A 15,383-nucleotide genomic window follows, 5' to 3' on the forward strand; every position below is an offset into this window, starting at 1 on the left:
TTTACTAGAGGGCAGAGTTCCCATCATGGCACAGTCGTTAACAAATCTGACTAGGAACCATGAGGATGTGGGTTCAATCCCTGGCCTCGCTCAGTGGGTTAAGGATCCCACATTGTTGTGGCTCTGGTGTAGGCCGGCAGCAACAGCTCCAATTCGACCCTTAGCCTGGGAACCTCTATAAGACGTGGGTGCGGCCCTAGAAAAGACAAAAAAAAAAAAGACAAAAAATTTTACTAGAGGGCAATGGGTAAAAAAGTTCAGAGGATCTATTACTTCTCTTACAACTTCATATGAATTATTATCTCAATAAAAATTTTAATTAAACATGAAATCAAGGATTTCCTTTACGGTGCAGCATGTTAAGGATCCAGCGTTGTCACTGCAGCGGCTCGGGTCACTGATGTGGCATGGATTTGATCCTTGGCCCAGGAATTTCCATGTGCCATGGGCATGGCAAAAAAAAAAAAAATCAACTCAAAGTACATATCCGAGAAATATGTACAGATATATTAACTTAAACACACACAAACATATACACACACGTGATCAGAGCATCATTATTCATTATAACACTTAACTTGATTTTTTGGGCCACTTCCAGGGCATGCAAAAGTTTCTGGGCCAGGGATTGAACTCGTGCCACAACAGTAACCAGAGCCATGGCAGTGACAACACTGGATGACCCTAAACTTGAAACAACCCAAAGTCCATAAGGAGAATACGAATAAATTGAAATATAATCATACGAAGGAATCCTAATCCTCAATGAAAAAGAATGAGCCACTGCAATATGCACAAGTCAAAAGAATATAATACATAGAACCAAAGATGCCAGACACAAAACAATACATACTGTGACGCTCATTTGTAAAAAGTCCAAAAAGAGGCAAAATAAATCTACAGTGCTAAAAGTCCAGAGCAGGTGGTACTTCTGGGAATGAGGAAGGAAGCAATAATTGGGAAGGGGTACCAGGAGGGGGTTCCAGGATATTACAATGTTCTAAATGGTGCTTATCCAAATGTGGTCTCTTACTAGAGTGACACTAAATGGCTAAATGTTTCCCACATAAATAGTGGGAAAATAAGTTCCAAAATATCACAGACACAAGTACCCTTGGCATATACTATGTAAAGTCCAATAATCTTTGACAAGCATGCCAGGACCACTCAATAGGGAAAGGACAGTCTTCAACAAATAGTACCAGCAAAACTGAATATCCACATGCAAAAGAATGAAGATGGACCCTTACCTTACATCATACACTAAAATTAACTCTTAATGGATTAAAGATCTAGATGTAAGACCCAAAACTGTAAGATTCCCAGAAGAAAAATATAGGAGAAAAGCTCTTATGACCCTGGACTTGGTGATACATTCTTAGATGTGACACCAAAAGCAAAGGCAACAAAAGCAAAAACTGACAAAAGGGACTACATCAAACTTAACTTTTATACATCAAAGGACACAAGCAGCAGAATGAAAAAGACAACCTAGAGAATAAGACAAAAGATACATAAATCATAAGGAGTTAATATGTAAAATATATAAAGAACTCCTAAAATTCAACAACAAAAACAACAAATAATCTGATTACACAATGGGCAAAGGAGCTGAATAGACATTTCTCTGAAGATGGACACAGAAATGGCCAATAAGCCTACGAAGATATGCTCAAGATGCTGGGGAAATGCAAACCAAAACTACAGTGAGGGAGCTCCTGTCGTGGCTCAGCAGAAACGAATCTCACTTCTATCCATGAGGATGCAGATTCTCATACCTGGCCTCACTCAGTGGGTTAAGGGTCTGGCATTGCAGTGAGCTACAGTATAGGTTGAAGACGCGGCTCAGATCCTGCATTGCTGTGGCTGTGGTGTAGACCCGAGGTTACAGCTCTGACTCGATCCCTAGCCTGGGAATCTCCATATGCCGCAGGTACAGCCCTTTAAAAAAAAAAAAAAGGCTTTTTTTTTTTTTTTTAATTTGCGTTTACAGGAGTTCCCATCGTGGCGCAGTGGTTAACGAATCCGACTAGGAACCATGAGGATTCGGGTTCGGTCCCTGCCCTTGCTCAGGGGGTTAACGATCCAGCATTGCCGTGAGCTGTGGTGTAGGTCGCAGACGCGGCTTGGATCCCGCGTTGCTGTGGCTCTGGCATAGGCCAGTGGCTACAGCTCCGATTCCACCCCTAGCCTGGGAACCTCCATATGCCGTGGGAGCAGCCCAAGAAATAGCAAAAAGACAAAATAAATAAATAAATAAATAAATAAATAAATTTGCCTTTACATCCCCCATCTTTGGGATGTCTATCATAAAAAATTTAAAAAAAAGGAGTTCCTGCTGAGGCGCAACAGGATCGGCAGTGTTTCAGAGACAAAGGTTCAATCCCTGACATGGAACAGTGAGTTAAGGATCTAGTGTTGCCACAACTGCAGCACAGGTTGCAACTGTGGCTTGGATTTGATCCCCAGCCTGGAACGCCATATGACACAGCGTGTCGAAAGAGAAAAACAAAAAAACCCCAAAACAAACACACAAACAAAAGAGAAAACAAGTCCTGGTGAAGAAGATGTGAAGATATTATAATCCTGTGCCCTCTTGGTGGGTATGTAAGATGGCGCAACCACCAGCACTATCCATCTTTTGAGCTCTTTTCATCTTGTAAAGCAAAAACTCTGCCCATTAAAACCCTTTTTGATTTACTATCTCTTTCGTCTATTATTAGCATATCCACCTCTACTTTCATTTTGTTCCTATTTGCATGGACTATGTTTCCATTCTTTCACTTTCAACCTATTAGTTAGTATCTGTGATTTTAAAGTGAGCCTCTTGTAGATGGCATATGGTTAGATCTTGTACTTTTAATCCATTCTGCCCATCTTTGTCTTTTAGGGCCACAACCTTGGCACATGGAGGTTTCCAGGCTAGGGGTCAAGTCAGAGCTACAGGTGCTGGCCTACGCCAGAGCCACAGCAACGCAGGATCCGAGCCACGTCTGCGACCTACACCACAGCTCATGGCAACACTGGATCCTTAACCCACTAAGCAAGGGCAGGGATCAAAACAGCAACCTCATGGTTCCTAGTTGGATTCGTTTTTCCACTGCATCACGACGGGAACTCTTCTGTCTTTTGATTAGAGAATTTAATTCATATACATTTAAAGTAATTGCAGATAAGGAAGGATTTACTCCATTAAAATATAAAACTTTTGGAAGTTCCCTTGTGTTGCAGTGGGTTAAGAACCTGGTATTGTAACTGCAGCAGCCTGGGTTGCTGCTGTGGCATGGGTTTGATCCAGGCCAATGATCACACAAAGTGTGGCAAAAAAAAAACCCCAAGAAAACAAACACAAAAACGTTCATAGTTCAAAGGATATTATCAGGAAAGTGAAAAGACAACCCACAGAATGGGAGAAAATACTTGCAAGTCATATATCTAATCAAGGATTTATACGGAATATACAAAGAAATATAACTTAACAACAAAAACATAAGCAATCCAATTTAAAAATGGGCAGCACTCCTGAGCATCTATTTGGAGAAAACTGTAACTCAAACAATACATGCACCTCAATGATCACTGCAGCACTATTTAAAATAGCCAAGACATGGAAGCCACCTAAATGCCCATCAGCAGAGTAATAGATAAAGAAGATGTGTATAACACACAATGGAATATTACTCGGCCACAAAAAAAGAATGAAATAATGTCATTTGCAGCAACATGGATGGACCTAGAGATTATCATTCTAAGTGAAAGTAGACAGTGAAAGACAAACATCATTGTGATATTACTTATGCGTGGAATCTAAAAAAAGGATACCCATGAACTTATTTGCAGAACAGAAACAGACTCACAGACTTGTTTTTTTTTTTTGCTTCTCAGGGCCACACCTGTGGCATATGGACGTTCCTAGGCTAGGGGTCAAATCAGAGCTAGAGGCCAGCCTACGCCACAGCCACGCCTGCGACCTACACCACAGCTCACGGCAACACCAGATCCTTAACCCACTGAGGAGGCCCACTGAACAAGGACAGGGATTGAACTGCATTCTCATGGATCCTAGTAGGGTTTGTAACCCACTGAGTCAAGAAGGGACCTCCCAAGATTCAGACTTTGAAAACAAATTCATGGTTACCAAAGGGGACAGGTCAGGGGACGTGGAGCGATGGACTGGGAGTTTGAGATTGGAACATGGAATGATTGGCCAATGGGGACCTGCTGCTGTACAGCACAGGGAACTCTAGCCAATATTCTATGACAGATAATCTATATGGAAAAAGAATGGATGTGCTTACATGTATAACTGAATCACTTTGTTGTACAGCAGAAATTATCACAACATTGTAAATCAACTATACTTCAATAAAACTTTTAAAAATTAAAAAAAAAAGGCAAAAAAGTTAAATAGACATTTCTCCAAAGAAGATATACAGAAAACCAACAAGCACATGAAAAGATACTTAACATCATTAATCATCAGGGAAACGCACATTCAAAAATAACAAGATGATGCTATATACCTGCTAGGATGGCTACAATTTAAAAAAAAAGAAAAATAAAAATAACAAGAGTTGCACGGAGATTTAAATAAAATCTTCATTCACTTCTGGTGCCAATGTAAAATGGTACAGCTGCTGTGGAAAACAGTTTGGAGGTTTCTCAAAAAGCTAATTATAATAATAGTTACCATACGACCCAGAAATTCCACCCCTAGTTACATATCCAAATGAACCGAAAAAGCACTCACTCAGATACTTGTATGCCCATGTTCACTGCGGCTTTGGTCACAAGAGCTAAAAGGTGGAAACAATCCAGGTGGCCACTGGTAATGGATGAACAGACAAGAAACAGATGGTATATACTCATCATGGAATATTATTCAGCCTTAAAAGGAGCGAAATTCTGATACATGCTACATTAGGGACAAACTCTGAAGACAGTATTCTAAGTGAAATAAGTCAGATACAGAAGGACAGGTATTATAAGATTCCATCCTTATGTGGTATCTAGAATAGTCAAGGTCAGAGAGACAGACAGCAGACAGGGATTACCAGGGGCCGGGAGGAGAGGGTAATGGGAAGTTATGGTTTAATGGGTACAGACCTTCAGTTTGGGATGATGAGGGAGAGTGGCGATGGGCACAGACTGATGTGAGTGGACTTAACGTCACCATACACTTAAAATGGTTAAAATAAGAAACTTTATGTTATATACATTTTACAATAAAAAAAAAAACTTAAAAACCAAAATATACTAAGTAAAAGAAGCCAAATACAAAAGGACAAATATTTTATGATTCCACTTATATGAGGTACCTAGAAGAGGCAAATTCAGAGAGACACAAAGTAAATTAGAGGTTATCCGGGGCTTGGGAGAAGTGATGAGGGGGTGGTTACTACCTAATGGCTACAGAGTTTCTGTTTGGGGTAATGGCAATATTTTAGAAATAGCAATATTGATTACCCAACACTGTGAATACAATTAATGCCACTGAACTGTACGGTTAAAAATGGTTAAAATCGTAAATTTTATGTTATGTATATTTCACCACACACAAAGCTAGGTTTACATAACTACCATCAGTGTAAGCCAAAAATCTTACTTTTGTCTGAATCACAGCAAAACAGAACAAGACCAGGGAGTTCCTGTTGTGGCGCAGCAGAAATGAATCTGCCTAGTATCCATGAGGATGCAGACTCGATCCCTGGCCTTGCTCAGTGGGTCGGGGATCTGGCATTGCCGCGAGCTGTGGTGTAGGTCGCAGACACGGCTTGGATCTGGTGCTGCTGTGGCTGTGGCGTAGGCGGGTGGCTACAGCTCTGATACGACTCCTAGCCTGGGAACCTCCATACGCCAAGGGGGCAGCCCTAAAAGAAAAATAAAATAAACCTACTGGACAACCATACATTTCTCCTTATTTTTACTAAGTAAACCTAATATAAGGCAGTACATAGTTCCCATTCTTTTCTAGGATCTGCCTTGCTTTTTTAAAAATCTCACATAAATTTGCAAAAAAGAGTCTTTTGAACTGGATAGCCCTTGTGTGTTAAAACGAATGGATCTCTTCTCAGCTCTTACTACATGAACAATTATATAACACCACAAATACTTCAAATAAACTACACGGCAACCAAGATCATAAACTTTCAATTGAGGAAACAATGACTGTGACTGATTCATTTCTATCCCAGTCCAGCAATAATCAAGTGAAAAAGACACAAAGGCAACTTTGTAATGTCCTCCTGTGACGTTTCCATCAGTCCACAGAGTATGCAGTCGGGAGCAGGGGAAGCCCTGTGGCTTTTCCTTACGTTCCTTTACTAAGGATTATTGAAAGGAGGACAGAAAATTTGTTTCACTATAGAAAAGAAAGAAGACAAGTTGCCAACAGAAAATGATACTTCCAGATTACTAACTCTATGAAAAGGATAGGGGACAAGATGGGCAGAAAAGAAGACAAGGTGAAGAAGGACAGTTACAGAATAAAAATCGTGTTGGGAAAAAAATTACACACTTTCTCTTTGTGAATGGGAATCCCATACTGACGTAATAAAAGTGTAACAACAGAGACGTACCCAAGACCACCTGACTTGGAAAATGAAATCTAGAAACATTAAGATTGCGGAAGCTGCAAAATGAGGTTGGGCTAGCCCAAGAGATTAGCAGAATACTTCATCGGAATAAGATACGGAGGTTAAAGTTTTGCAGAGCACAAAAGATACTTCCTAAAAAACAGCCCCACAGGGCAGAGAAAGATAACAGACCTGGGTGGTGAACAACAGGAAGTGGTGCAGGTCCACAGGTATTTGCATTTGGATTATAATGAACCTAGTAGGAGTTCCTGTCGTGTGGCTCAGTGGCTAATGAATCTAACTAGGAACCATGAGGTTGGGGGTTCCATCCCTGGCCTTGCTCAGTGGGTTAAGGATCCGGCGTTGCCGTGAGCTGTGGTGTAGGTCGCAGACATGGCTCGGATCTCGAGTTGCTGTGGCTCTGGCGTAGGCTGGCGGCTACAGCTCCGATTCGACCCCTAGCCTGGGAACCTCCATATGCTGCGGGAGTGGCCCTAGAAACGGCAAAAAGACAAAAAATAAAAAGAAAGAAAGAACCTACTAAGGCAGGGGTGTCACCTAGGGAAAGCTAACGTGATAGCTGCCGGAAAGGGTGTAATCTTGGCAGTCACCACTGCCCAGGATCTGAATTTCAGGTCTACAGTTCCAAACATAACTTATTCCTACCAGATTAGGTCCAAGTGCTACAGAGTCTGCCAATTCCTTAGGCACCTTCATGGAATTTATCATAACTACAATTATTTATTTAATGTCTTTCTTCCCCCACTAGACCATAAGCTCCCTAAGAACAGGGGCCATGGTTGTCTTATTCACGACTGTATTCCTGAACATAACAAGGAACCTGGAACACCCTGAGATCAAGAGGGGGCTCACTCTGCCTCCCCTCCCTCCCATCTTGCCCTGGCTTGCTCTCTAGTGCGTAAGCCACACCCACACCCACATGCAAAATGGATAAATAGAAGTTCCCGTTGTAGCTCAGTGGTAACGACGCTGACTAGGACCCATGAGGACACAGGTTCGATTCCTGGCCTCGATCAGTGGGTTAAGGATCTGGCATTGACTTAAGCAGTGGCGTAGGTCGCAGACGAGGCTCAGATCTGGCGCTGGTATGACCCTTAGCCTGGGAACTTCCATACACCATGGGTGCAGCCCTCAAAACACACACACACACACACAAATAAAAAATAAAAAAAATTATACACTGGCACACATCCATTAGAATAGTTAAAAGCAAAATGACTGGCAAACGTCATTACGTCAATGAGGATGTGGAGAAACTGGAAAGCCAATGCATTGCTAATAGGAGTGTAAAATAATGAAGACAATTTGGGAGTTCCTACTATGGTTCAGTGAGTTAAGAATGTGACTGCAGCAGCTCGGGTTGCTGTGGAGACATGGGTTCGATCCCTGGCCTGGAGCACTGGGTTAAAGGATCTAGCATAGGCTGCAGCTGCAGCTCAGATTCAATCCCTGGTCCAGGAAACTCCATATGCCATGGGTGCAGCCATGCGGAAAAAAAAATGATGGAGACACTTTGGGAAAAGGTTTGACAGTTGCTTAAAAAGTTTAAAGAAAAAACAACAAACCCCATACAAACCAAAAATCTCACTCCTAGGTGTAAGGAATGAAAATATCCATTCACACAAAGATTTGTACATCAAAGTTCACAGCAGCTTTACTCACAATAGCCAAAAAAGGGAAACAACCCAAATGTCAAGCAACAGGTGAATGGGAGTTCCCACTGTGGCTCAGCAGGTTACGAACCTGACTAGTACCCATGAGGATGGGGGTTCAATCTCTGACCTTACTGAGTGGGTTAAGGATCTGGCGTTGCAGTGAGCTGTGGTGTGAATCTGGCACTGCTGTGGCTGTGGCATAGGCTGGCAGCTGCAGCTCAGATTCAATCCCTAGGCCTGGGAACTTCCATATGCCACACATGTGGCCCTAAAAAAAAAAAAAAGAAAAAAAGATGGGGGTGGCAATGAAGCAGTTATTTTCAAATAGATTACTTTTGCTGAGTTGAAAGAAGGTTGGAGGGAAAAGCAACACCGAAGGGAAAAAAGTAAAACTCTTTCAATGCCAATAATTTGTTTTAATTCTTCAACATCTTCCATGAATATACCAATATATACTGACTATGTAGGACTAGAGAGATTCATAGTATTCCGTAATAAAATTATAGTGTCACCACTGATTTGGTTTAGTAGTAATAGTATTTATTGGGTGCTTATTCTTTTTTTTTTTTTTTTGGTCTTTTTAAGGCTGCACCCCGCAGCATATGGAAGTTCCCGGACTAGGGATCGAATCGGAGCTATCGCTGCTGACCTACACCACAGACAGAGCAACTCAGAATCTGAGCCTCGTCTGTGACCTACACCACAGCTGACAGCAACACCGGATCCTTAACCCACTGAGCAAGGCCAGGGATTGAACCCACATCCTCATGGATACTACTCAGGTTCATTACCCCTGAGCCACGACAGGAACTCCCTGGGTGCTTAATTCTAAGGCCTTTACATGTAATTGCTCTTTTAATCCCCCCAACAATAACCCATTTTAGAGATGAGAAAACTGAAGAGCAGAGAATCACAAAGTCATAATGTTAAGTGGTCCAGGAAGAGTTTGAACTCTGGCTAACCTAACAGCCTATGCCCATGACATTAGGATTTGCCTCAATTTTTTCCCCATGGCTGCAGGGTATGGAATTAGGTCTGTTTTACAGCCACCTTCTCCCATATTTTTGATATCATTTCAAGGATTGGAGATACAAGATAGGGAAGTTAGAACAAAAACCTTTTTTTTCAGGGATGCAGGTCCATTTTTTTCACTTTCTGAATAGGTCACATAGGTATACCGGCAAAAGCCTTCCTCCTATCCACCCACTTCTGCCTCATCCTAAAATGAACTACTATTTCTTTTTTTTTTTTTGTCTTTTTGCCATTTCTTGGGCTGCTCCTGCGCCATATGGAGGTTCCCAGGCTAGGGGTCGAATCGGAGTTGTAGCCACTGGCCTACGCCAGAGCCACAGCAATGCGGGATCCAAGACCCACGTCTGCGACCTACACCACAGCTCATGGCAACGCCAGATCCTTAACCCACTGAGCAAGGGCAGGGACTGAACCCACAACCTCATGGTTCCTAGTCGGATTCGCTAACCACTGAGCCACGACAGGAACTCCATGAACTACTATTGTTTGTGAACCCTTCCAGAGTTTTTGTTTTGCACACATAATCAAAAACTGTAGCTCCTCCCACTTCTCTTTTTTCACCCAAAAAGTAACAGCATACCATCCCCACAGATAGTATGCCTTGCTGTTTTCATTTACCTGCTGAGCCACAGCAGGAACTCCCGCTGTCACCCCATCTTAAAAGGCTTCAGCGGTTTTCCACCACACTTCGGATCAAATCGGTAACATCTACCCAGCTGTGCCTGTTCTGGCTCCTGCTGAGCTCGCTGGCCATTCTCGACCTTCATCCCACGCACTAAAGCCGCAGCCACTTTCAGTCTCACTAAAGTGCCGAACTCTTGCTGGACCCTGAAGATGCTGCCGGAATGCTCTTTTGTCTGGTCTTCGAAAAACTCGTTCCTTCTCATCAACTAAGTCATCTTCTCATGGAAGCTTTCCAGGTCCTCTAACTAAAGCAGACCTACCCCTTGCCACCATTTTTCTTTCTCAACTCCTTGTTTCCTTCCTAGAAAGCACCAGCATTTAGCTTTTGTCTGTTTTGTCTTCTTTTGTCTCCCTAAGAAGGGTAGCTTCAAGAGGGCAGAACCAAGTTTATTTGTGGCTGTGGTGTAGGCCAGCAGCTGCAGCTCAGATTCAACCTCTAGCCTAGGAACTTCTATAGGCCTCAGGTACAGATCTAAAAAAATAGTAATTCATTAACTGAACTAATACGACTAATTCAAAAATGCAAAATTAATCTGTTAGAGTAAATATAATTCAGTTATCCTACCAATTCTAAATTATCACATTCAACCTCCAGCATAACACTAACCATATCCATTAATCAAGGGCAAAAAAAAAGAGCAGTTCCCGCTGTAGGACAGTGGACTAAGAATCTGACTGCAGTGGCTCAGGTTGCTGTGGAGGCTGGGGTTTGAGCCCCGGCCTGGCACAGTGGGTTAAAGAATCCAGCATTCCTGCAAGATACTCAGATCAGGAATCCCTTTCTAAGGAGGAGCCCCAAAGTGATTTCAAATTGGAAAGAGAAGGATGCAAACCAATGTGTCTTCCTCATCTCATCTAATAAGAACCCCACTGTTCCAGACCTGCAGGCAAAAATGTTGGTCACTCTTGACTCTTTTTCTCTCCCTCTTCAAATCTAATGCATCATTTAAAATCCTACTGGCTCTACCAACACAACACATCCAAAATCTGATACACCCGCACTGCCACCACCCTGGTCCAAACCACGAACCATCTCTTGCCCCAAATACTGCAAGTGCCCCACAACTGGGCTCTTCAATTCTGCCCTTGCCCCGCTCAGTCTGTCAGAGTGATACTCCAAAACCATTAGGTCACATCTTATCACTCCTTTGCTCCACTGTGCTTTCCCATCTCAAAACAAAAGTCAAATCCTTTCTCAAACCGGCAAAGCTGTACTTCATCTGTGCCCCTCTGATGATGGCAACCTCATCTACCTCCAGCCAGCCACTATGAGCTCGCTCACTGCTCCTCAAACACACCAGACATACATCAAGGCCTTTAAATTTGCTCCCTCTTCGCAAAAAGGTCTTCCTGCAGATATCCACACTGTTAGCTCCTGGAACGTCATTCGGGCCTTTACACTAGTCATTTTCTTCAATAAGGCCATCTCTGGCCATCATATCTAAATTTCAATCCCTCATCCTCACGCCCTCATCCCATACATGTCCACAGTCCTCTTCTTTTTTTCTCTCTTTTTAGGGTCGCGCCCGCAGCATATGGAGGTTCCCAGGCTAGGGGTCGAATCAGAGCTGCAGCTGCCGGCCTATGTCACAGCCACAGCAACACCAGATCCAAGCTGCATCTGTGACCTACACCACAGCTTAAAGCAACGCCAGATCCTTAATCCACAGAGGGAGGCCAGCATCAAACCCTCATGGATCCTAGTCGAGTTTCTTAACCACTGAGCCACAAAGGGAACACCGTCCACAGTCCTCTTCTTTGCTTTATTTTTCTTCTTACCATTTACCACCACCTGACAGAGTGTACATTTTATTTACTTTGCTTATAGACTGTAATCACTTCCCATAGATTGTAATCTCCACGAGGGCATAAACATTACCGACTGCTGCATTCTCAGCACCTAGAACAGCATCTGGTGCTTAGCAGACACTTGATAAAGCTTTGAAAGAGTAAGTGAATGAATGAATAGATGTGGAATGAACAAGAAAACCGGGACAGAGACAATTCTGCAACAGCCAAGTAAGAAAGACTAACTGCAGGTTAAGATCTGCAGCTCAAGCTTCAAGGGCTGCCTTGGCTCGCAGGTGCTATCTCTGGCTCCATCCACATGTGGTGAACCAGATTAACCACCACCATTCAAGATTAATATCTGCGACTTGAGTGTTCCTTGCAAGTTCATTTTCTATTCTAAATCAATCAAGAAGAAACTGGAGGGAAATGAAATCACAGATGAAAAACATTATTGGCTACCCATTACAAACTATGCTTTAACATGCTACAACCCACACTTGAAACTTATTACATAATGAGGCATACACCAAAGGACACAGCTAAAGCCAAAATTTTGAAATAATGCTGTGTAGGTTAGAGAAGTCAAAGGATTTATCTAGAGCGCACCCTGCACACTAATCAACTCTTTGCCCCAAATCTCGCTGAACTTGTTTAATATACCGCTGTTAAAATAAGAACCACTACTATCCAACTCACTCTCAACTAGTTATTTTGATTTGGGGGAGTTGTTTTTTTGTTTGCTTTTTGGGGCCATACCTGGGGCATATGGAGGTTCCCAGGCTAGGGGATGAATCGAAGCTACAGCCGCCAGCCTACACCACAGCTCACGGCAAGGCCGGATCATTAACCCACTGAGCAAGGCCAGGGATCGAACCTACATCCTCATGGATACTGGTCGGGTTCGTTTACCGCTCAGCCACGATGGGAACTCCACAACTAGTTATTTTGAGGCTGAAACAATGGGAAAGAACTTTTAAAAGCAAAAAAATGCTGTACAACCTACAGAGGCAAAAAGTTACTACATTCTAATAAGTTAACTTGTTGGCCACTAGAAAGATTTATTAACGTCCTTCTAGAGTTCCCATTGTAGCTCACTGGGTTAAGAACCCAACTAGTGTCCATGAGGATGCCGCAATCTGTGGCATAGGTTGCAGAGGTGGCTCAGATCTGGTGCTGCTTTGTCTGCGGCACAGGCCAGCAGCTGCAGCTCCAATTTGACCCCTAGTCTGGGAGAATTTCCCATGCTGCAGGTGTGGTCCTAAAAAGGGAAGAAAAAAATTTTGCCTGGGAGAACTTCCAGATGCCACAGGTATGGCTCTAAAAAATAAAATAAATAAAATGTCCTTTTGGGGAAAACTTAAGTTTTAAAAACTTTTATAGATTTGTGAATCAGGATGCAAAGCTTCCTCTTCCCAAGCCCCAAATTAAAAGGAAAAATATTTACCTTTTTTATATTCACTTCAGAGAAAGAACTAATAGAAATGAACTTTTTTCTCAGTTATAATAGGGTTATATTATGAAAGAACTTCCAAGGAATTATTTACAAGATTACTAATGTATTACTCAAGACAAAATAATGCACACCATAAATGAATAAATTAATTAATTTATTTATATTTCAAATATCCCAAACCTTCAGGGATTTGGAGGGGAATGACTGCAAAGGAGAAAAAAGGAAATTAAAAATAGAGTAGTGGAAATGCTTTCTTTCTTTCTTTTTTGTCTTCTTAGGGCCGCACCCGTAGCATACTTAGGTTCCCAGGCTAGGGGTCCAATTTCAGCTGCAGCCGCAGGCCTATGTCAGAGCCACAGGAACACAAGATTGGAGCTGAGTCTGTAACCTACACCACAGCATAAGGCAACGCTCAATCCTTAGCCCTCTGAGCGAGGCCAGGAATCAAACCCAAAACCTCACTGTTCCTAGTTGGATTCGTTTCCGATGTGCCACGACGAGAACTCCTAGAAACGTTTTCTTAACTGGAGCTGATTTATTACTTGGGTGAATACATTTTTCAAAACTCAACAAGCTGTACACTTTAAAGGAACACAATGTACTCTATGTAAATTACACCTCAAAATAGAGTTTAAAAAAATGAGAAGTCTGGGAGTTCCAGTTGCAGCTCAGCAGAAACGAATCCGACTAGGAGCCAAGAGGTTGCAGGTTCCATCCATGGCCTCGCTCAATGGGTTAAGGATCTGGCGTTTCCCTGAGCTGTGGTATAGGTCACAGACGCAGCTTGGATCCTGCAGTGGCTGTGGTGTAGGCCAGCAGCTGCAGCTCCGATTCAACCCTAGCCTGGGAACCTCCATATGCTGAGAGTGTGGCCCTAAAAAGCAAAAAAAAAAAGAGAGAGAGAGAGAGAAGTCTGTTTCCTTTAAGAAAGAGTTATACCAGGGAAGGTCTCAAGGAGAACTTGTAAAACCTGACACAACAGACTTTACAAAAGAGGGTGACAGACCTAAATCAATGGCCAAAAAAAAAAACCAACTCACAACCTCCGGCCTCAAGGTCAACTCAAAATAGAAAAAAAATAGAGGCGGCATAATGGAGGGATTGGGGGGGGGGGGGGGAAGAAATCTCAGCTTCTTAAGAAAACGAAGACCAAACATGGTATTACTTCACAAAGTACAGGGCGAGGAGCAAAGGCTCTAGAGCCTTCAAATGGCTCTGTTTGTTAAACGAGGTTCAAATGGCTCTGTTAACGAGAATCTGTGAGGCTGCTTCCCTTTCTGTAAAATGGGGATAACGACGACTCAGAGTTTAGCCTAGCACACAGAAAGTGCTCGATGTGTGACACGCAGCGCTTTATATCACCGAAGACACCAGAATTGCATACCGACCAGGCCTCCCCAGTCTCCGTCTCGTGGTCGCTTTCGTACGAGTGGTCGCAGACAGGGAGGCCTCACTTCCCTCCTATACACGACCCTAGCAGCGTTTTCGGGCCCGACCACCCCTCGCTGCCCACCTCCTGGGCCTCACCTCGTTCATGAAGCGGGTGACATCGTAGACTCGGCCATGGATAACCAGCCATAGCTCTTTCGAGGAGTTGCGCTTCGCCACCTCCTCCAACCGGTAATAGGTGACGGAGGTCTCGACCCCTTGCCCATCGCTGCCGCTAGCTTCCACAGTCGCCATTGGGTCTCCAATACCTCTTCTCCACCGCTAACCCGGTTTCCGCCGCTAACTTCCTCGAGGTGGAAATAGCCCTCAGTTCTTCCGGGCTTCCGTAACCAGGCCCATAAGGCTCCTGGCAACAGCCAATCATGACCTCGGATAGTTCCTGGTTCTTTTTCTCTTCACCAATGAAACGAGGGACTCAGTTTCAAATCCCGCCCACTACTGGCATGATCCTAGGGGCGTGGGCCTGGTTCGAGGTCCAACTAACCAATCATATTTACCCATCCTCTCCAATCTCACCAATGAAATACTGTGATTTTGGAAAAGCGCCGAAGAGAGACGTTGACAGACGAGTCAGGCAAAGAGCCAGAGGTTTCTTCTTCACTCGCTGTAGGGCCCCGCAGAATTCTGAAAAGAGGGAGCCGAGTCACCGATTCCCATTTCCCTTCTCCACGCGGCGGATCCTTCCTGAGCCACGTGGAGCTCGTTTCTCCCCCCACCATCCGC

At 43.4% G+C, this 15,383-nt stretch overlaps 1 protein-coding gene across 1 annotated transcript in view; it reads right to left on the bottom strand.

The window, feature by feature from the left end:
- Positions 1-14,989, bottom strand: part of LOC125132742 (cytochrome b5 type B) — a 39,549-nt gene extending 24,560 nt beyond the window's left edge. The window contains exon 1 of the mRNA XM_047790396.1: positions 14,739-14,989. Within this exon, the coding sequence (XP_047646352.1) occupies positions 14,739-14,894 (156 nt within the window). The 5' untranslated portion in view covers positions 14,895-14,989. The remainder of the gene's footprint in view (positions 1-14,738) is intronic.
- Positions 14,990-15,383: the final 394 nt, after the last annotated feature.

The sequence above is a fragment of the Phacochoerus africanus genome, chromosome 8, assembly GCF_016906955.1.
Source record: "Phacochoerus africanus isolate WHEZ1 chromosome 8, ROS_Pafr_v1, whole genome shotgun sequence".
Classification (NCBI taxonomy): domain Eukaryota; kingdom Metazoa; phylum Chordata; class Mammalia; order Artiodactyla; family Suidae; genus Phacochoerus; species Phacochoerus africanus.